The following is a 22371-nucleotide window of genomic DNA, read 5'->3' as shown; positions in this document are numbered from 1 at the left end:
GATCAATATCCCTATCTTTCCAACTTGAGTGAAAACTATCCTTTTTCTTGTCTTAATTTCCTTTTGCTCTTACTTTCTTACTTGTTCTTTGATCTTAGTGTAGAAAAACCAAAAAAACCCCTTCTAATAGTCTAGATAGTGTTCTAAATTGCATCGTAGTACTCAAGCCGGCACTTAGTCTTCGAGGATCGATAATTTTAACTTGCCACGTGCTACATACCCCCATACACTTGTGGGTGACATTTTGATTGCAAGTTTAGCATGAGTCAAGTTTTTGGCGCCGTTGCCGGGGACTAATTTGCTTTTGTGTTTGATATTGTGATAAAATAGAGAATACTAGTTTAGACATTTACTTGCTTTATTTAGTTTAGTTTTCTAGTTTAGCTCTAATTTTCCTTTGTTTCCTCTCTTGTGTTGTGTAGGTTTTTATGCTCACGCGCTCAAGGCATTTACCCCTTGAGCCGATTAATTTAGAGATAGAAGCCGCCAATAGAAGAAGAGGAGGACGAAGGAGGAGAGCACGAGCTCAACATCTAGTTGAGCCAATGGAAAATCCAAATGGGAACAACGAGGAAGTACCGCCTCCACCTCCACCTCCCCTTAATCAAGACCAAATCATCCTCCAACTACAACAACAAATGGAGGAGATGAGAAGGGAAAGAGAGGAGGAAAGGAGAAGAGATGCACCGGTTAGAAATGCATTTGGGAACGTTAATATCCCAATGCCACCCATTGATCCAAGAGTGAATGCCAACAATTTTGAGTTGAAGACGGCATTGATCCAATTTGTGGAGCAACGTGTTTTCTCGGGAAGGCCCACGGAGGATCCTAATATGCACTTAGCCAAATTCTTGGAGATTGCCAACACTACCAAGCTTAATGGGGTTCCCGAAGATACAATCAAGCTTAGGCTATTCCCTTTCTCATTGACGGGATATGCTAGAGATTGGTTTGATAACCTTGAGCCGGGCTCGGTTATAAGTTGGGACGACTTAGCCAAAAAGTTCTTGGAGAGGTTCTTCCCTCTTAGCTCTACTCTCAACCTACAAGCGGAGATCTCCCACTTTAAAATGAAGAGTCAAGAGTCTATGTTCGAAGCATGGGAGAGATTCAATGCTTTGTTGAAGAAGTGTCCTAACCATGGGTTGTCTCCGGGCCATCAAGTGAGCCTTTTCTACAATGGATGCTCGGAATTTATCAAAAGTCAACTAGCCTTTGGTCGGGGGGATCATTCTTGGACAAAGGGGTCGATGAATGCAAGAAGATGCTTCAAAGGCTTGCCTACACTAGCAAGAGTTGGAGCTCCGGTCGAGATGACTCTATGCCGGTAGCTTCGGTTGTTGATTCGGATGCATTCAATCTCCTCAACCAACAAATGATGATTCTCAATCAAAAGGTGGATAGCATAAGTTTGGGGATGGCACCCAATGTAGAGCCTCAACCTACCGTAGAGGATGTTAATTATGTGCATCAAGGAGGAAATCAAAGGAACTTCTACAATTATCGCCCCAACAATGAGGGTGGTAATTATCGTCCATCCTTCAATACACATCCAAATCTTTCGTATGGGAATCCGAATAATGCTATTCAACCAAGTGGGGTTAACAATTCACCTAGCACTTCAAAGTCTTCAAGTGATGTTACCAATGAGCTTCTAAAAGCTTTGATGGAGAAGACCGATGGGATTATGGAACACTCTACCAAGAGAATTGATAAAGTTGAGAAGGCGGTGGTAGAAGTTGCTACAAGAATGGGGGCCTTGGAGCACCAAATGAGTCAAATTGCTCAAACCGTGGGTCAACTTCATCAACCGGGGCAATTCCCAAGCACTACAATTCCAAATCCGAAAGATTGCAAGGCAATCTACTTGAGGAGTGGGACAAGTTATGAGAGTCCTCCTATGCCCGAAGTGGAAGCTAAGGAAGTACCCGAAGAAGAGAAAGAAGAAGAGGAAATAGAGGTGGAGTCACCTAATATGCCATCCGAGGGTCAACCCGAGGCAATTATTCCTCCCAAGCCCATGGAAGTCAAAATTCCTTTTCCTCAAGTGGTGCACAAGAAGAAATTAGATGAGAAGTTTGCAAAGTTCCTTGAGATCTTCAAGAGGGTGCACCTCAATATACCTCTCATTGAGGCACTCCAACAAATGCCCGGCTATCTCAAATTCTTGAAGGAGATTATGTCAAAGAAGAAGAAGTTGGTTGACTATGAAACCGTGAGCTTGACCGAGAATTGTAGTGCAATCATTCAACAAAAGATGCCGGCAAAGATGAAGGACCCGGGAAGCTTCAACATATCTTGTGTGATCGGGAATGATAGGCAAACTAAGGCCTTGTGTGATTTGGGGGCAAGCATAAATCTTATGCCCTTAAGCTTCTTCCGGAAGTTAAAGTTTGGTGTTTTGAAGCCGACCACCATCACCCTCCAAATGGCGGACAAATCCGTCAAGTTCCCTAATGGAATCCTTGAAAATGTCTTAGTAAGGGTGAATGATTTTATCTTCCCCGTGGACTTTGTAGTCTTGGACATGAAGGAGGATCCTAATGTTCCTCTCATTCTTGGAAGGCCATTCCTTGCAACCGGGAAAGCTTTAATTGATGTCACCAAGGGAGAACTCACCCTTGGGCATGGAAACAAGACGGCTATCCTCTCTATGTTAGACAAGATGAAACGCCATGAAATGGAAGAATCCAAGAGAGTAGAAGATGTGCCTTTGGAAATTGAAGAGTGCAAGGTGATACAAGTGTCTAAGGATGTTGAAGTTGAGAAGCCCTTGGAGGAGATCTTGGTCCCTAATTGGTTCTTTGAGCTTGATAATGAAACAAGTTTGGGGGAGCAAAAGAAGGAGGTGCCAAAATGGGCAAATGGTGAATCTCATGGAGTTGACCTTGGAGAAAATGACAAGCCTATTTGATGGAAAAAGCGGCTAAACAAGCTCTATTTGGCCGCAAAAGCTAGGACGGGCCCCAATGAGGTGATCCAAGTGAGCTTGGACCATTAAGTGAAAGCTTGAAGACCGTCGGGCAAACGACGTTAAACAATTGCGCTATGGGGGAGGCAACCCCTAGTAGGTACAATTTTATTTTGTGTCAATGTGTTTTTCTCTCATTTTTATGTTTTTTTTTCTTTGTTTTAGTGTGTTGGAATAGGAAAATGGGAACAAAAGAGTGAAAAATGGAAGGAAAGAAAAAAAATGGGTTGGAGTCCAGTGGAAAAACCCGACCGGGTGTTTTTCATTTTCTGAAAAACCCGGTCGGGTGTTTTGTCGAATATATAACTGGCAGTCGCAGAAACACTCGGCTCTCACCCGACAGAAACACCCGGCACTCCTCCTTCGCGAAACCCTAACCCCCAAATCCGAATTCCGGTGATTTCCTCTCAATTTCTCCCTTCCAATCTCACTTCTACACTTTAATATCTCTTCTACTCTCTCTTTTACGCATTTTAAACCGATTAATCGGTGGAAATTTTGGTGAGAACAAGGTGAAGAAGCTAATTTTCAAATTTCACTTCAATTAAACCCCAAAGGTATGAACTTCTCCCTCTTTTCTTCTTTACCCATGGATTATTGTTGAGTATTGAGTGATTCATGGAAGATTATGATGAATTTGGTGCATAATTGTGGGTTTTTAAGGATTAAGAGTGCATTTGTTGTAGAATTGCTAGAATGGGTGAGAATTTAGAACTTGTTTGCATAATGTGAAGTTGAATGTGTTGATATGTTGCCTTGTTGGACATTGTTTCTCATTTGTTTAATGTTGATGAAGAGTTGGATTGTTGAATGATAATACTATCAAAGGATGGTGTAGTTGTGAGTAATTTTGGTTTGAATTGTTAACAATTGTGATTGATTGGTCTTGGGGGAGAATTTGGCTACAAGCATGAGGATATGAAGTGAAATCTTTGAGCTTTACATGTTAAAACAAGGATAGGATGAGTTTGTGAATCTCTTGAACTTCAATGGAGACTTTGTGCTTAGTTTTTTTTTTTATGATATATGATTTGATTGTTGATATATAAGCACTTAATGGGGGTGATACCTACACTTGTGTTTCAAGTTATTAGTTTGATGATAGAGAGATTAGTGAAAAGTACTCCATGGTTTTAATTTGTTGTATGCTAAACTTTGAGCTAAGTTTGGGGGAGTACATTTACTTTATGTGGTTAATAGTTTCTCTAGGTTTTGGTTACATTGCCATCTAATGCTCTCTATTTGTAGGTACAAAAATGCGGGGTCAACCTTCGAAATGATGAAGAGATTTACAAATGGAATGCCTTGGCCAAGTTAGATTACAAGGTTGCACAACAACCATGTCGGGACTTGCTTCAACGGCTAGGTCCCCTTCAATGCTTCGATAGTGAAGGTCCATGGAAGATCCACTCTCTTTCAAACTTATCCTAGCTTTGCTTAGAATAAGTTTGGGGGGTGTCTAGTGGATTTCCTTTTACTCTTCTATCTCTATCTCTCTCTATTTGATGATACCCCGTCTGTACCCCTATTCTTTTGATGCTATTTGATGATGATATGTGGGCATGTAATCTTAACTTATGATATTCTTGATTGTGGATTTTGGGGAGTGTTTCCTTGTTTCTTTATTCCAGTTGTTTTTGTGTTTTTGTTTCTTTTTAGGAATGTTTTTCTTGTTTTCTTAGTGTGTTTAATAATTTCCCTTGGGTAGAATGATAGTAGGGTGAGAGAAAGTGATGTTTGAACGAGTGTGAGGATTTGTTGGAGGAGTTGCCAATGATGATTTTGTGCAAAAATATTTGAAAATCTTGTTGATATGGCTAAGTAACATGTAATTTTCATTTCAAATTGCCCTTGTCCGAAGCTGAGGGCAAAGAAGACTATTCACACAAAAGAGCCCTTGTCGGACCCACTTCCACGCCTATATAAGGAGGAGCATGCAACACACATGACATAGACGATATAGCTCTCAGCTCTCACACACACTTGGGGAAATGGGAATTCTGGGGTAGAGTAGTGGTTTCATCTTCGGGAAATTCTGTGCAACACCGTCCTCAAGGAGGGCGAAGATACAATCATTTTCTTTTCAGCATTTATGTTTTGATTTCTATCGAACTTCGTCGTTTCGAAGTCAATTGTCCGTTTGCTACTTGCTGTTTATCTATGAATTTTATTTCATGTTATGAAGGTGTTGATTCTTTGTTGATTTATGTTGATTCTCTGTTTTGAGGAGTTTTCTTTGGAGGTTGATTGTTATTCTCTGTGTTGGATGTTTTGTGTACTTGATCTGGGGAATATGAGTTGATCTGTGGTTGTTGTTGTTGATCTGTGGAGCATCGGCGAATCTGTAGTTATGGAGATGATTTTGATCGGAGTTTGTCTCGGATGCTTGCATCCGGAGTGGATTTAGCATCCGAAGTGTGGATCTGAACAGGGGAACTGAATTGTGCATGGATTTTTGAATTTCTGCTTTCATTTTTGCTTTACTTCGTCTAGAGATAGAGATCTGAGTTTTTGTTGGGTTTCTCGGCGTTTTTCGGACGTCCAATTTGTTGGTCGCCGTTGAGTTGCTAGCGTTGTTCTGTTTTCATTATGTTTCAGTTAAATTCCGATGATGCTTTGCGTTTGTAGGTAGTTAGGCTTAGAGTTGGTTATTTTGCAACTTTTTGGTCGTACACTTCTATTTTCGGGAAAATGGTCCCCACTGCATGCATCGAGTCTGTCTAGCTAGATTAGGTAGCAATATTACTAGATCTAGGAAGTTGATTTGAGATAGTGATGATATAATGTCAATCTGTGTTACGTGGTTGTTTTCCTGTTCTTAGATCTAGATATAGTTAAATTTCTTTTCCTTTGTCTAGTATAAGTTCATCAACTCAAATTTGCGTGGCAGCAGTCATACCACCCAAAAGCCCTTTAAATGCATGATTTCGCATATGTCCTCGTGGGATCGATCCCTACTTCCCTATACTAATTCTAGTATACGCGGGTGGGTTGAGGGTTTTGAAGTGATATACTGTGTGTCCAACGATCGAGATCTTTCAGCATTCCGCGAGTTCCTAGACCTTGTGATCTAGTGGATTCTCTGGACCCAGGAAACTTGATATTCCATTTTGTGCACGCAGCTAAAAAATAACCACAGTACTTCAATGCTCCATCTTTTTCAACTCTCCACTCTCAACTTCAAAGATTTTATTAATCATAGAGGCATCATAATCTCTATCAAGTAACCAACCTAATTCCTCCACTGAAACCATAAGAATTTGGTCCTCCACTGCCTTAGCCGATGCCCGTTGCACATTATGCTCACCACCCATCTCTTCATCATTCTAAGCCATGAACTTCAGCTTCACCATAGGACTCGGAAACCAATTAAACAGCCACGACAGTGAAAAGTTATAACATGTCAAGACAGGTAAAACCACACTCAGCTCACTAACTGGCGCATTTTGTCGAGTATGTGATAGGAGTTCAGTCCCCTTGAGTTTATCCTCCTCCAAATCACCCCCCTTCTTTACCTCCGTTGATTTCTCGTCATGAGGCAGAGGCATGAATACCTCCATCTCCTCTATTTTCTGCAATGGAGTCACCCCTACCTCCAAAAATTCAACATCCTCAATTTCCTTTGACACTCACGCGCAATTCTCGACTCCGATCTCCAACTCTGTATCCATTTCTTCATATCTTCCATTGCTATGTTGCTCCATTAGATCTTCATCAGCAATTGCTCGATCAACATCAATTGATTTATGAAAATCCAGATTGTCGGAGAATTTAGGAAGCTCCAATTGTGATTTACCGCTGCCGGAACTCGCATCCATTGTCTCCATCGTTGAGCGCAGGTCTTGAAGTGACCTCAATATCTTATCTATTTTTCCTCTTGTTCTCGCTGGATTTTGTAGAAAGATGCCCCAATCCTCTCTCATACACTCTCTCACTCCAACTCTATCTTCTCCGCCTCCGTCAATCGTGTCGCCGATGTCATTTTCCGAGGAACGTTGTCTCTAGATACCATTTGTTGTGATTTTAGTTATGGAATAACCGAAATCGCAAGCTCAATCACACCTACGCACGATCCACAGCGTAATTGACACAACAACTCCACAATCCACACCACAACAACACCAATCAACGCCAAATCAACAAGATCAACACCACAATTCACAAGATAACCACCAATTGTAGGTTAATAAGAGAATCACAATAACAAGGTAATAATGAAACGATAACAAGAGCAACATGATAAAGAGAAATGATAGAATGCTTCGGATCCACGATCCTCAGCCCTAGCTCAACGTAGAATCACTGGATCACTGGATTCTCACGATGATCCTAGCTCGCAAGCTAACACACTATTTTCATGACTCCAAATGAAGAAAATGATCTCCATATTTATACTTCTTAGCTTCCCTCTCTCTCCTTTCTGTTTGAGCTGATTTGCTACATCTCCATGCTGACGTGGCATCCAGCTGGAATGTAAGTTGTGCACATAAACGAACACGTGTTACTAGCTGAACTCCTCTTCTCATTCTTCAATTTGTGTTTGCAAGAGAATAACCTTTTTTCTCTTTCTTACTTTAATGTTTCTTTTACTTTATTCTCTCTACTTTATTCACTTTTTACTTTATTCTCTCTACCTTTTTCCCTCTCTTATTTATTTATTTATTTATTTAATAAATTCAACATCCATTTCTTAAACTCCGTGCCAAAAAGTTTCGCCTCAACTATAAGGAATCGGAGAAAGTACAAAACACTTACTTGCATAACCAACTAAATTGAGATTAAAATATATATTAAAATTACATCATTATAAAACTAATAATGGATACGTGACTAACCTTTGCTTAAATGAATCTGAAGATTATTTTCAGCTACAAATCTCTAAATAATTGAGAATCCCTACTGAATTTTGATCGTTTACTTTAATAAATTCAACAATTTTGCTATTCACAGTTTGTATAACAAAAAGATGTAAGTCTAGAAATGAAATAATTGCATAATGTGTGTCAAATATTACCAGGTAAAAATCAAATGCGATGTATGAAGAGTGGAGTTTGAACCTCGTCAAATATATAAATTACTATACTTTGTGTTATGTATATACCTTTTCATCATTAATTATTTTAATTAAACTGAAGCATAAAATTAACTTTACATGATCAAAGCATTTAGGTATGAATCATGTGTTTGTATGTCTTTTATAGAGTGAAAAGGTTGCAAGATTGTGTAGAAGAAGAAAGGGCTCAATAAAACTGACAAAATATTTACTCTCAATTTAATACATCAAATGACAAAAAAAAAGTCGTGTGTCTTCCTGTTCATTTCTTATGTTTGCTTTACAAGAAATGCCAAAAACTGCCAGAAATGGAGTCAAATCTATTCATTTCTTATGTTTGCTTTACAGGAAACAATTCATTGAAATCCGAGAATTGATGGTAAATCCATACTATTAAAATAGAGCATATTTATTTCTTTCAAAATTGGTAAGCTTTGCTATCTTGTTTCAATTATGTGGGCCATGCCTACCCAAATCTTTACAGGCCCATTTCTATAGAAATGAAATAGAACAAAGTAATTTAAAAATGACTATAATTATCATATAAATAAAAATAATTTCTACTGGTATTTACATAAATATCTAGAAAACTGTCCCTTAGATAGATAGAATTGCTTAAGCTAGTAACTTGTTCAATCCATCGAGGGATTTGTGTCTCCTATTTCTTGATGAATAATAATTTATGTTTGGGGACTGATATAAAGTGGCAGCAATTAACAATCAAGCCCAATAATTTATAGCTATTTTTACCACTACAAAATCCAATCACAATAGAAGAACTTTCTTTATTAATTTAAAATCTTATAAATTCTGATAATCATAGTTCCTAAAGTAAAATGATCAACTAAATAAAATACTATATTCAATGAAAAATAATTAAGTGGCGCTTTTTCATTTGTATATATGGATACTTTTGTCTGAACTCATTTCATCTATCCTGACTTAACATTATGCATTTATATGTTTATATTTACTTGATTGCTGCCAATGCAACTTTACTCCATCCTTTCGATAAAAGTTACACTTGGGAACGAGTATTTCTGTATGAGTACTATGCAATAATGTAGTAGTAATAGATAAATGGGACCCTAGTTTTTCACATATTAGTCAATTGCCTCTATTCACTTTACAGCTTTTCTCCATTCTCTAACGCAATATGTTTACGTAACTTTTATTACGGCCATAAAAATAAGTCTCGTCCGGCAATTTCCTCATGAAGAATACGACATACATATCATACTAAAAGTTTGTTAAAATTTTAAAATGGAGCATTGGCTGGGCTCCCCATGATTTAATGGTTTTCATCGGAGTTGTTTTTATTCAACTTTATGGAGTAGTACTTTCTTCATCAAGTACTCCTTTAATTTGCAGGCATATTTTAACGCAGAACAGAAACGTAAGAGTGTCTCCGGCGGCGCCCTTTCCACTAGGACTTCCCACAAAAACTTCCTGTCACGTCATCACTAGCTCTTCCCATTTTACTAGGACTTCTCACTCCACTAGGACTTCCCACTAGGACTTCCCGCAATAAAATTAAAAATTCACAATTATTCAATTTATGGACTTAAATTTACGGAATTAAAATGTCGACACGGAATACGGGAAAATTCGAATACTTCATTAAAAAAATTACATAATACTTTTTAAAAAATTACATAATTAAAAAAAATACATAATGCCTAAAACTTACATAATCATAAAAAGTCGAGAAACACAACCCTCGGCTCTCACTCCTCCTCGTCCTCGTCCTCGTCCCCGCCGCCCGTGCCGCTGCCGCCTCCGACGTCCCCGCCCCCAATCTCGACGCCATAATCATCAATGGGTGGCATTCCTAAATCGCGCCGACATGCATCGACCACATCCTTGCACAGCCTTTTGTACACAGGATCGTGCGTGCTAAACCACTTACTCGTGCTCTGCATCAGGGTCTTCGTTAGCTGCGCGCGGGCGAGACGGTCGTTACCTTCACCTTCTGGGGCCTCCGATTCGACCTCGAAGGACCCGCTGCCGCTGCCGCTTCCCCTCGCCATCCACTGCGCAGCCTATTGTCCCATCGGGCGACGACGACGGAGAGTCTGATCGTGGTAGCGGGGCCACTTCCTCGGCTTCGGGGAGCTCGTGCGAACTAGCACTGCTGCTGTACTCACCGGAAGAGTTGATCTTCGTCCGCTTCCAGCCCGATTCGACACCCACAGCAAACTTTTGCAAATCCCTGACCACGAGAAAGGCCTCCCATTGGTCAAAATCTTTGATCTTCAAATCTTTGTCGGGGTACTGGGCCAAGGCTCGTTTCCTCACATCATCCTCAGACATGCCGCTGGTTGCCATGCGCATGTTGTTTTGGTAGAGGGCGGAAACACGACTGAGCTTAGGCCTCAACCGAAGCCACTGTTTCCGGCATTGCTCGGAAGTGCGAGGCTTCGCCCCAGACGATTTGCATATGAGGTAGGCCTCACTAATGCGAAGCCACAATCGGTCAACATATTGGTTCGGCCCAATATAGGGATCCTCTACTACACCGATCCAGGCCTTCGCAAGCGCGGCATTTTCCCACACGGTCCAGATCGTCCTCTTCTCTCGCTCATCCTCACCCTCCTCCTCCTCTGCCCCCATGTGCGAGGAAGAGCTCGGGACTTTGCCCTTGCCCCTACCCCTGCCCCTACCCTCGCCCCTAGCCTTGCCCTTGCCTTTGCTCCTGGCCCTTGCAGCAGGCTCCGCCTCATCCGGAGTCTCAAGGATCGGCGATAGCCCCAACTCCTGCCCCAACTGCTCAAAGGAGAAAGTCTTGATGTCGGCGTACTGAGTTTCCGGAACAGTACTAGGGGAATCATCACCCAACAAATCTATATATGGGCGATAGACAGATTCCCTAGGCGTCATCGGGCTCCTGTGATGCATCGACCCACCCACCGCCATATTTGGCGGCGTACCGCCCATCCCCACAGCCCCGGGCATCATCCCACCCACCCCCGCCATATTTGGCGGCATACCGCCCATCCCCACTGCCCCGGGCATTATCCCACCCACCCCCGCCATATTTGTCGGCATACCGCCCATCCCCGCTGCCCGTGGCATCATCCCACTCATCTGACTCATCCAATTGAACATATTGTAGAACATTTTGGGAGTCATCCCCGCCATCCCCGCCATTTGGGGATTCATCTCTGCAAAGTTTCCCTCCGTTCCGGTGGGAATCGTGGGTGTGTTTCCTCCGCTCGTGGTAGGGGAGTTCCTATTGTACTCCATTGTAGTAGAAATGAAATTTATAGATTTAGAGAGAGAAACTTGTCAACACAAGTGGTGTGAATGAAATGAAGTTCAACGAGCCCTATTTATAGAGTTTTTTTTTTTAAATATAAAAAATCGGACGTCCGACCGGGACGTCCGAGTGTCGCCACTACGGCGGACGTCCTGATACGCTCGGATTTTGCACTGTTTTAAGGCCATTATTTAGTCCGTTTTTAATGTCAAAGTCACTCTACATGTCCATTATTTGCATATTTTGTCTATTTTGGTATTTTGACGTGTTTTGTGAGAAATGTGCATAATTAAGCCGAAAAGGGAGACAAAACGCCAAGTTTGGAAATCTGGAGTCAGACGGCGACCGGCGACCGGCGACCGCCGCGGATGTGTGCGGCGACCGACGGCGCCCGGCGGGCAGATCAATGCAGCGGTCCGCCTCAGAAAAATGTGCTTGGAAGAGAAGTCTTGTCCGGCGACCGCCGGAAGACGTGCGGCGGTTCGCCGCCGAGAGAACAGACTCTCTGGACTCCAATGCGGCGACCGCCGGCCAAGGTGCGGCGGCCCGCCGGAGAAAGGCGGCGAATTCGAGAAGCCCTAGATTTGCGCCCAGATTTACCATATTTTGGAGATCTTTTCCTTCTACAACAAGGAATGGCTTTTCCCTATAAATAAGACCTCAAGCTTCATCAAAAAAGAGAGAACTTCTACTTGCAAAATACTTCATCGAGATCAAGACCTAGAGTACTTCATTGGTGCAGGGAGTTGGAGAAGGATTTCAAGAACATCAAGAACGACAAGGATTCAACCTACGGGTTTAATTTGCTTTAGTTTTATGTTCAAATTGTCTTCCCTTCAATCTATGTTTTAAGCTTATTCATTTATGTGTAACTAAACTCATAGGATTCTAGAGATGTGTTAGTAACGACTTTGGTTATACAAATTTCTTTTTCTATTTAATATCCGTTTTGTTTTAACTTTGTTTCTTCCCTAAGTAATTTTGATGCTGCATGATTGAGTGACACAATTTTGTATGATTTAATATAACTTGCTTCATAACTATGACAGAGTTCTAGCGAGTTAGATCCACTTAGTAGACGCTACAGTTAGCTTCCCTTAAAACGGCACTGTTAATTGAGAGTGAGGACTTTTCAAGGGTCTTAGGAGCTTTTTGGAGTTACGTGTTAGGATTGACAACCCTAATCTTGTAATCAACGTTTGTATCGCATGAGCATAAGCTAGGTGACTCGTTCTATCAAAGTAATAACTGTGCTAGGGTATTGTATTTGGAATTTTGTATAACCATAACTGTGAACACACATCCCTGGGATTCCCTTATCTCTATCGTCTTTCTCCATGTTTTATTCGCTTTTAGTTGGTCTATGCTTTCTTTTGTTTTTTAGTTTTCCAAAAGTTTTCCAAAAGTTTTCAAAACCCTCTTGTTTTTCCAGATAGTATTTGAGTCTTACTAGAGGATAGACACTTTGTGTTCGTCTTCCTCGTGTTCGATATCCGGTACTAACCTTTAGCTATACTATATATACTTTGTATACTTGCAGGTTTATTTAGTGCTAATAAAAAGTGCATCACATCCGCCCGCCCGTGGGGAGGACGGGCGAGCCCATGCGACAGGCTTATGGGACGGGCGTGAGCGCCCTTCGACGCCACTACGGCGGACGTCCGGTCGGACGTCGGCGACGTCCTACCGAGACGTCCGCCATTGGAGACACTCTAACGAGGAATAATTTCTACGAATTAAACCTCCAAACACACAATCTGGAATCCACCAGAAAAGTATGATAAAATTCCTAAGAAAATAAAGTTCAAATCTGTCAAAAGTGTCTATGCCTGCGGCCTATTTATACTCCTAAGAAAATTAAACCCTAAATGCAAAAAAGGAAACACAAAGAAGAAAAAGAAAATTATAAAATAGGAAAATATAATAAATTTGCCAATTGGAGATTGTCTATCTAATTATGGACCCCTAATTAGACTTTCCTTCCTTGCTGATTTGTCCTTTATCAGTCACTTCTTCAAAAGAGCTCGACCTCGAGCTACAATCTGGATATAACTGGGTGTCCTCACGAAATTCATACAAATCAGCCACATTGAAAGTTTTCGAAATCCCCATATCACTAGGCAAGTTGACAACATACGCATTGTCATTAATTTTCTGCAGAATCTTGAAAGGTCCATACTTCCTTGGCTTAAGCTTGTTGTAAGTACCAGCGGGAAAACGCTCTTTCCGTATCCCCAACTTTGAAAACCTTCACTCAGTGATGACAATCGACCACTGCTTTGTACTTGGCATTGGTTTGCTCTAAACTTTTCTTCACTTCAGCTTGTACATATAAAACCTCTTCTACCATCTTTGTCGCTGCTATACTGATATGCTTCCCTTTAGGCAATCTGACCAGGTCAACTGCATGCTTTGGTACCGCCCTATACACCAAAACAGATGGAGACATGCCAGTAGCATTGTGTACAACAATGTTGTATACGAACTCGGCCTGTGATAAAGCATGATCCCACTGCTTCGGCTTGTCCCCACAAATGCAACGGATTAGATCCCCAAGTGTTCGATTTGTAACTTCAGTTTGCCCGTCGGTCTGCGGGTGTGCAGTTGTACTGCGGTTGAGAGAAGTGTCGAACATTCTCCAAAGCACAATCCAGAAATGACTAAGAAACTTGACATCTCGATCGGAAGTAATTGTCTTTGGAGTGCCATGGAGTCGCACCACTTCCTTAAAGAACAATCTAGCTATATGAGAAGCATCAGAGGTCTTCCGACATGGTATAATATGAGTCATCTTTGAAAACCTGTCAACAACAACAAAAACTGAATCTACCCCTCGTTGGTTGCTAGGTAATCCCAACACGAAGTCCATAGATAAGTCTTCCAAGATGCCACTAGGAACTGGTAGAGGGGTAAACCTGTATTTTGCGCTTGCCCTTTAAAAACTTGGCAAATGTAACACTTACTCACAATGCTTCCGACATCACGCTTCAATTGTGGCCAGAAATACCGCTATTCTACACTGTGAATGGTCTTGTCTCGCCCTAAATGTCCACTTAAACCATCACCATGCAGATCTCGCACCAATTGCTCACGCAAGGAAGTCCTTGGGATACATAAGCGATTATCTCGAAATAGGAACCCCTCACTAATATAAAAATCTTCTGCATGACCTTGTAAAATACACTTCCCTAAAATCTGCCCAAAGTCTACATCTCCCTTGTATATCTCCTTCAAGCATTCAAGACCTATCACCTCCTCGCTAAGTGTTGTAAGTAAGGCAGCCCTTCGACTTAATGCATCAGCCGCACGATTTAGTGTACCACTTTTATGCTTGATCACAAATGGAAACTTTTGCAAGAAATTTGTCCACTACACATGCATGATATCCACATTTCTTTGATTGTTGAGAAACTTCAATGCCTGATGGTTGGTGTAAAGCACAAACTGCTTTTGGACTAGGTAGTGCTCTCATTGTTTCAAGGCTCGCACGATTGCATAAAACTGTTGGTCGTAGGTACTCCACTTCCGCCGCGTATCATTCAACTTTTCACTAAAATATGCAATTGGTCGCTTCTCTTGGGAGAGAATAGCTCCAATCCCAACTCCACTTGCATCACACTCTACCTCGAACACCTTTTCAAAACTAGGTAATGCCAAGACTGGGGCAGTGCTTAATTTCTCCTTAATGATTGCAAAACTTCGATAAGCCTCCTCACCCCAATTGAATTTACCCTTCTTTGTACACTCGGTAATAGGAGCCATTATAGTACCGAAGTCTCGAATGAACCTCCGATAAAATGTAGCTAGCCCATGAATTGCTCTTACTTTCTCACCTGTGTTGTTGATTTCGGAGTAGGCCATTCACGAATTGCTCTTACTTTCTCTTCATCCACCTTGATTCCCTCAGAACTAATCACAAATCCCAAAAATAACAAGTTGTCGGTCAAGAAGGTGCATTTCTTGAGATTGACGTTAACTTGTTTTTCTGTAAGACTATTAGCACTTGATGTAGGTGGTCGAGGTGCTCGTCCTCACTCTTGCTGTAAATCAGAATGTCATCGAAATATACTACTACAAACTTTCAAGCAAAAGGGCGTAAAACTTGATTCATCAAACGCATAAAAGTGCCAGGCTCATTAGATAGCCCAAATGGCATGACTAACCACTCGTACAACCCCTCCTTCGTCTTGAAAGTTGTCTTCCACTCATCCCCCGGTCGAATTCGTAGCTGGTGGTACCCGCTGCGCAAGTCAATCTTAGTGAACAACTTAGAACCCTCCAACATATCTAACATATCGTCAAGGCGAGGAATCGGAAAACAATATTTGATAGTGATCCTGTTTATTGATCGACTATCAACACACATCCACCAACTGCCATCCTTCTTTCTAACGAGCAAAACTGGTACTGCGCAAGGACTCATACTTTCTCTAATAAATCCCTTTTGCAGTAACTCTTCGATCTTCTCTCTTAATATCTCCCCTTCTTGTGGACTCATTCGATAATTTGGCAGATTTGGAAGGCTGGCACCAGGCACTAAGTCAATATGATGTTGAATATCCCTCATTGGTGGTAACTGGTCTGGTAGATCATTCGCAACTAACTCGCTGAATCATGATCGACAACGAATGGAGAACGACTAACGAGCATCAAGAGTTAATTGGGAAGAACTTAGAATTTATTGGTTTTGATAGGGTAGAGTGAAAAAGGGGAATATTCTGATTTATTGCTTAGCTTGAAAATGGGTGTGCATGACTTTAAAAAAAAAATATTATACCAACTATCTAACCACATCAACAGCTTAACTACCTTCTCTAACGGTAGCTTCTTTCTCCATTGCTCACAGCCATTCTCTATTAATAATAACTCGCATACTTTCCATGCATCAAATAAAAGGAGAAAATGATATCTACAAAGCCCAAAAAGGGAAAAAATCTTTGCATTTACAAGAAGTTAAAAGAACATTTAACTAGGAATGAATCTATGGCTATAGGTTGTCATTGGAAATTATCATGTTTATTATTAGGACGAATCAAACACTTAGTTGAGTTGTACTCATCTACATAAGAAAGTTCTTCAGAGTAAGTTCTCTGATGCGACTGCTTCTTCTTTCCTTTCGGGCTCCCTCGTTTTTCATTACTTTCCCCTCTTAATAGTTCAATCACCTATCAATAATTTGATTAAATAGTGATGTATAAAATGAGTATTGTATGAAATGTACCTGGTGCATTTGAGGCCTAAGAACTGGACTTTGCTGAATGCACAAATTGGCAGTCGAAATCACCCAACCCATTTGCTCTCCAACATACTCATTTTCCAAATTTGGGTCAACTAGCTCCTCAACTGCATTCTCATCCAGCAATGGTTTTGCCTACACATCACATTTACCATTTTGCAATTACAATCACACTTTTTTTTTTGAATTGTGAAACCAAAAATGAAAAAGGTACCCAAAGCACAAGGCTGTTCTTGGACTCATCTATTGCTTGACGCCCGGTTATGAGCTCTAAAAGTAGAACACCGAATGAAAATATGTCGATTTTCTCATCAACGATTCCATGCATAAAATACTCGGGAGCAAAGTATCTGCCAATTATTTCAATCATAAAATACCTAGCTAGGAAATACTAGTATTTATGTTTGATAATTAATAATTATGAAATACGTACACACCCAAATGTGCCTTCAAACTTGGTGGCATTGTGATGGGACCAATGTTTAGGTAACCATTTTGAGAGCCCAAAATCACAAATCTATTTCATCACAATATGTAGCCAATTAGTTCATCAATGTACAACAGATTAACTAAAGCAGTGTCTAGTTATTTACCTGGGGCTCGAAATCTTCGGATAAAAGGACGTTATCGACTTTAATATCTCTGTGAATAATTCTTCGCTCGCAACATTCATGTAGATAATGTAGGCCTTCTGCTACCCCTAGCATTATCTTATACCTCTTGCTCCACTCCAATTTTGTATCCGAATCTACAATAATTTGCTATTATTTGAATGTGAAAGTAGTATATTTTTAAAATTAAATTGATGGAAAGGGTATTACGATGAAGCATTGCACCCAAACTTCCTAATGGTGATAATTGGAGAACAAGAAAGGCTCCTCCTTCAACTCCATATCCAATCATTCTTGCAGTGTTTGGATGATTAAGATGTGCAATGATTCCAATCTCAGATAAGAAATTAAACACATCCTCTTCTGGCACTCCCTTGTTCAGCCTCTTGATTGCTACACATTCCTCATTTGCCAAACACCCTTTGTATACTTCAGAGTAACCTCCTTTCCCAATCAAGTTCTCTAATACTCACTTTTCATTAATACAATACTCATATAGTTGAGTAGCAATATATGAGAATTGGGAAACCATATCAGTTCATTAATTCATTAATATTAGTTGGCATCACAAAATATATCAGTTGTGGACTTTCAATATTGCGAAACTTTACATATATTAATGAATCAGCGAACTAATATTGAGTAAGGTGGTAATTAGCATACCTGGGCTAAAGTTGTTGGTTGCAGTTTTGAGCTGTGGATATGTGAAAGTTTTCCAAGTATATTTGAAGGGGCTACTATCAATGTCAAAACTATTTTGCCTAGAAGTTCTGCTTAATCTTCTTGAGACAGCTTTAGGCACTGGTATTCTCTTGATGGGGCTCTTCTTCCAAAGCTTCACGAATCTTCTCCACCCCCACGAGGTCTTGCTACCACATTTCTTTATCGGGGGTTTTTCCTCATATTTCACCACTTCCGTTTCTGCCTCTGTCTCCGTCTCATATTTCACGGCTTCCTTGCTCGTGTCTTCTTGCTCTGTGTCGTAAGCTCTCAAGTCTACAGAAAAATGAAATAAATTAGTAGTTCAAATGATAAAATGAATAGAGAAAATAACATGTTAATTTTAACGTTACCTTGTGCAGAAGTAGAGCAAGGGAATGAGAATGCAAACTTTTGGTATGTTGGTGTTCCTATAGAAGGGTCTTTTGCATGTTTCCTGCATCTCAAAAAAATTAAAATAAAAAAAGCCTACCAATATCGAAAATACTTTGATCGTAAAATTAGGAAATATTTACCAACATCTCTAAGAATAATATTAGAAAAAAAATTTACATTCAAAGAAAAAAGGGCATAATTAATTAATGTTAGAGCTTACCGGCGGACAGGAACAATTTCTTGATCGGCCATGTAAACCAAGTGTTAATATACAAGGAATATATTTGTTTTTGGAAGCATTTAAGTATACAAGAAACATTTGCTGCCAAAAACAAATGATCCGCAATCATCTTTTTGTTTTTTATATCGTCATAAATAAATCTTTTCCAGGGATAAAAATCAGAATCACAGAAAAAAACTGTTTTTTTATGTATGTTTACTAAAATAGGTTTCAAAAGTTTTATGTAATTTGCCTAAGTGTTTAGGAAAAAATAAGAAAAGTAAAAACCAAAGAACATTTTCATCTATATAAGGAGATCTCCTATTTTTTCTCTTCTCCATCAATGATAGAGGAATAGGATAATAATGCAAGATAACGTAACGAGTTATTTTCACTTATAAATTTCCATGTATAAAAAAAAAGTGATGAATTTTCAAACAACTGAAACGCATAATGATATGACTAAAGGATAATTGGCAACGAAGATTTTAAAGCCACTTAAACTGACCTAAATAGCAATGACTTATTTATTGGTGACCAAAAATAATTATTGACTCCGCCTAACATCCATTATTCTGCCCCTGTGAAAATAGTGTCCTGGTATTTTTCCTTGAAAGAAAATTCTTTTATTCGATTTCCGCAATATTGACATTGTTTAATGATGTGATTTCTGAATAACGAGATCACCAATTCCACCATGTTTTATGACGATTGATTTGATTTAGGAGAATGGCAAATTATGGTTGTAACTGGAAACTAAATTGCCAGTGCTCTTTGTCTCTCTTTCAAAATACCTTGTCAACGTATTTATTTTTTATAAATCCTAACAGGGTAAACTTTCAATCTTTCATGAAGTAATTGTTTTACTAGTATTTTTTATGTTTTGACATTTTGCCATTTAATATTTAATAATCTAATGAAATTCCGACCAAAATAGAAGGAAGTAGTAGTACTTTTCAAATTGACCACGGGCACTAACTTCCATAATTATATCGTTGTCATAGCATTCAAATAATTGCTCAGGAAAGGTAATTGCTTTTAAGCTAGTCCATATGTGGTCAATTATTAATTTTCAAACTCGGGTGATCTTTTTTCATGTATATATAGTACAACATAGTTTATTAAACTAATTAGTTACTTATTCTTCTATTGGTTAAATATCGCGGTAATGACCCTTTTAGAATCTTAGATCCCAAATACCATACAATAACATTAGATAAAATTTTGAACAAACAAACAAAAGTCATTTACGACATTCACTTCCTCTTTCCCATAAGCACTAGCGGATCTCGGGGTGTGGGGGCGGCTGCCCCGTACAACTAATTTCCTCTTATCTGAACGTAAAATTGTCATGTCCGCTTTTTCCGTTTGCCTCGAAAACTAAAAAATAATATTTCCACCTTAAACCAAGTAAATAGTAATATATACTTACTCAGAAAAGATGATCATATCGAAGAACGGTAAACAAATAATCAATTGTAAAAAAAGAGAGAAGAATCAATACATTTGCGTTTTATGGACGAAAAAACTCAAAACAATGAAATATTTAGTATCCAATTCCATGGAATAATCAAAATAGCTAGTTTGACTTTTTCCCTCTTCGGACCCCACTGAACCTATCCCTACTGCATGGCCAAATTTTGACTATCTAAACCGGCGGCTCAGAAAATGGTCGATTGTCATCCCCGTCGGTCTTTGGTTCCAAGCACTTGAATGAAGGCATCTTCACCGGCGTCTTGCTGCCGCTCCTCTTCGAAGTGGATCCTTCGCCGCTATCCGCCACCACCCTCGGCGATCGGAACGATATCCCTCTCGTGAAAAACGCCCACCGGTCCGCATTCGCTCCTCGACCGGGTAGCTCAAGTCGCCTATTGAACCTCCCGGCCCGGCTGCTTTCCTCTTCTCCCCCGGCCCGGTATCCTTTCCTCGAACTACCTTCCCTTTCTAGTCCGACCGCAAGACTTCTAGACCGGTTCAGCTTCGCCCGGTCCATCACCTCCTTCCTCACTCCCTCGGGTAACCTCAGAGTGAACCGCTCCAGATTCTCACCCGGTTGGACCAGCGAGTGCCCGGTCGAATGCGACCGGAACTTACCCAAACCGACCATTTTCGGCCTCCGGTTTGGCACCTCGAAGCTCGGGTTTCGCTCTTCTTCGTCCACTTGGATTACAATCTGCTGGTCGTTGTCTCTCGGTTCACTTATTACGACTGCATCGTCGGGCGGTTGGACCGGTTCGGAACCGGTCTGCGGGACGAGATCGGCGCGGCAGACCGGGCAGGTGGTGTGGGAAGCGAGCCAGGCGTCGATGCAGTCGGGGTGGAAGACGTGGTCGCACTTGGGCAGCAAACGCAGCGTTTCGTGGTCCTCGAACTCGTTGAGGCAGACGGCGCACTCGAGGGCGCCCTTGCCGATCTGGTGGTCCTTCACCTCCGAGTAGGAGAAGGTCGGGAACGTCTCGATCACCGACGCCTCCAGGCCGCGGGCGGCGGCGGCTCGGCGTGCCCGGAGGAGGGAGAGGCCGCCGCGCCTGACGCTGGCCCCACCGGAGGAGGAGGAGTCGAAGCAGTGGCGGATGTAGATGGCGAAGAAGCCCACGAAGAAGAGCGCGGCGACGAGGATGGAAATGATGACAGCCATGGAAGGGGTGAAGCGGGCGTACATGGTGGGGTTGTTTTCCGGGGTGGGGACCGATTGGGCTGCCCCCTGTGAGAGGAAGAGGAAGATGAAGAAGAAGATGCCATGGCATTTGCCGAAGAGCTGCTCCTTCATTTTGGTTATGGGTGTTAAAATGTTTTTGTGGCTAGATTTGTGTGCATATATATACTGCTGGGGACGATACGACTACAAGGAAGTGAAATGTCGTTGAGAAGAGTTGAATGAATATAAGGAAGCGAAATTGTCGTTGAGTAGAGTTGAATGGAATGTGTGCTTTTAATATAAAAAATATTACTCCTTCCGTCCCATCTAAGTTGAGTCGTATTCCTTTTTGGGATATCTCAACTAAGTTGAGTCATTTCCCTTTTTTAATAAAAAATAAAACATCTAATCACTCTTACTTTATTCTAGGACTGACAATTTTTGGCACGACACGAACCCGCACGAAATTAATGGGTATGTGACAAGGCTTATTGGATTCGTGTCCTTATCGTGTCGACACGATAAGGACACGAAAACTTCGTGTCGTGTTTGTGTTACACGTTAAGGAATAATATTAATATATTACAATATTATTGTTTTACTCCCCCCGTCCCACTTTAGGAGTCCCGGTTGATCAATTTTGGGCGTCCCGCTTTAGGAGTCTCAGTTGAGATAAATTAATAAAAAATGCCTAGAAAGTGTTAAAAGTGGGTCCCAACATCCACTATAATATTTATTTATTACGCACTCAAACACTTTTTTCTTAAAACATGTGCCCGACTCAATCGGGACTCCTAAAGCGGGACGAAGGGAGTATTATTTATTTTAAAATTTTTAATTTAATATAAGAAATAATATTTTTATATTATAATATTATTATTATAGTGTCGTTATTGTGTCGTGTCATATATTTGTTGTTATCGTGTCGTGTTGACCCGAAATGGTTTGTGTCGTGTTCGTGTCTGAGGGTAGCGGGTCGTGTTCGTGTTTGGAGTTTTCTTAACGGTTCGTGTTCGTGGTTGTTGTTATCGTGTCGTGTCGTTATGTGTCGACACGATAACGACACAACACGCACGATTTGTCACCCCTACTTTATTCCATGACTTACTTTATTATCTCTTTATTTCTCCTATTTTATTTCTCTCTCTTACTTTTGAACACAACTTCTTAACATCCGTGCCCAAAAGTTTTGTCTCTAACTTAGTTGGAACGGAGGGAGTACTATAGAATAAAAAAACAAAAATGGCTTTAATCACAACCGAAATTATGGATTATGTTAACCTTATTT

The 22371-nt window shown here is 40.7% G+C and overlaps 2 protein-coding genes, 1 non-coding gene and 1 pseudogene across 3 annotated transcripts; 1 reads left to right on the top strand and 3 right to left on the bottom strand.

The window, feature by feature from the left end:
- The first annotated feature begins 647 nt into the window (after positions 1-647).
- Positions 648-3001, top strand: LOC125198115 (uncharacterized; annotated as a pseudogene).
- LOC148923256 (small nucleolar RNA R71) lies at positions 1041-1147 on the bottom strand. The gene has a single exon (XR_016133103.1). It is a non-coding gene; the product is annotated as a small nucleolar RNA R71 (small nucleolar RNA).
- Positions 3002-16108: 13107 nt separating the features above from the next.
- Positions 16109-18580, bottom strand: LOC125203152 (receptor-like cytosolic serine/threonine-protein kinase RBK2). The gene is made up of 9 exons (XM_048101451.2): positions 18446-18580; positions 18204-18286; positions 17794-18126; positions 17341-17592; positions 17113-17267; positions 16957-17036; positions 16734-16869; positions 16505-16654; positions 16109-16448 (listed from the first exon to the last, which is right to left on the bottom strand). Exons 1-9 carry the CDS (start codon positions 18475-18477, stop codon positions 16281-16283), a joined length of 1389 nt encoding a protein of 462 aa, XP_047957408.1. The 5' UTR covers positions 18478-18580; the 3' UTR covers positions 16109-16280.
- A 1313-nt stretch (positions 18581-19893) lies between these two features.
- Positions 19894-21331, bottom strand: LOC125203691 (E3 ubiquitin-protein ligase ATL6-like). The gene has a single exon (XM_048102098.2). It carries the CDS (start codon positions 21213-21215, stop codon positions 20094-20096), a length of 1122 nt encoding a protein of 373 aa, XP_047958055.1. The 5' UTR covers positions 21216-21331; the 3' UTR covers positions 19894-20093.
- Between the last annotated feature and the right edge of the window lie 1040 nt (positions 21332-22371).

Source organism: Salvia hispanica, chromosome 6, assembly GCF_029641045.1.
Source record: "Salvia hispanica isolate PSC_SH4W2 chromosome 6, Shi_PSC_v1, whole genome shotgun sequence".
In the NCBI taxonomy this organism is placed as follows: Eukaryota; Viridiplantae; Streptophyta; class Magnoliopsida; order Lamiales; family Lamiaceae; genus Salvia; species Salvia hispanica.
The sequence above is the reverse complement of the archived record's forward strand: the minus strand, read 5'-3'. Positions and strand labels throughout refer to the sequence as shown.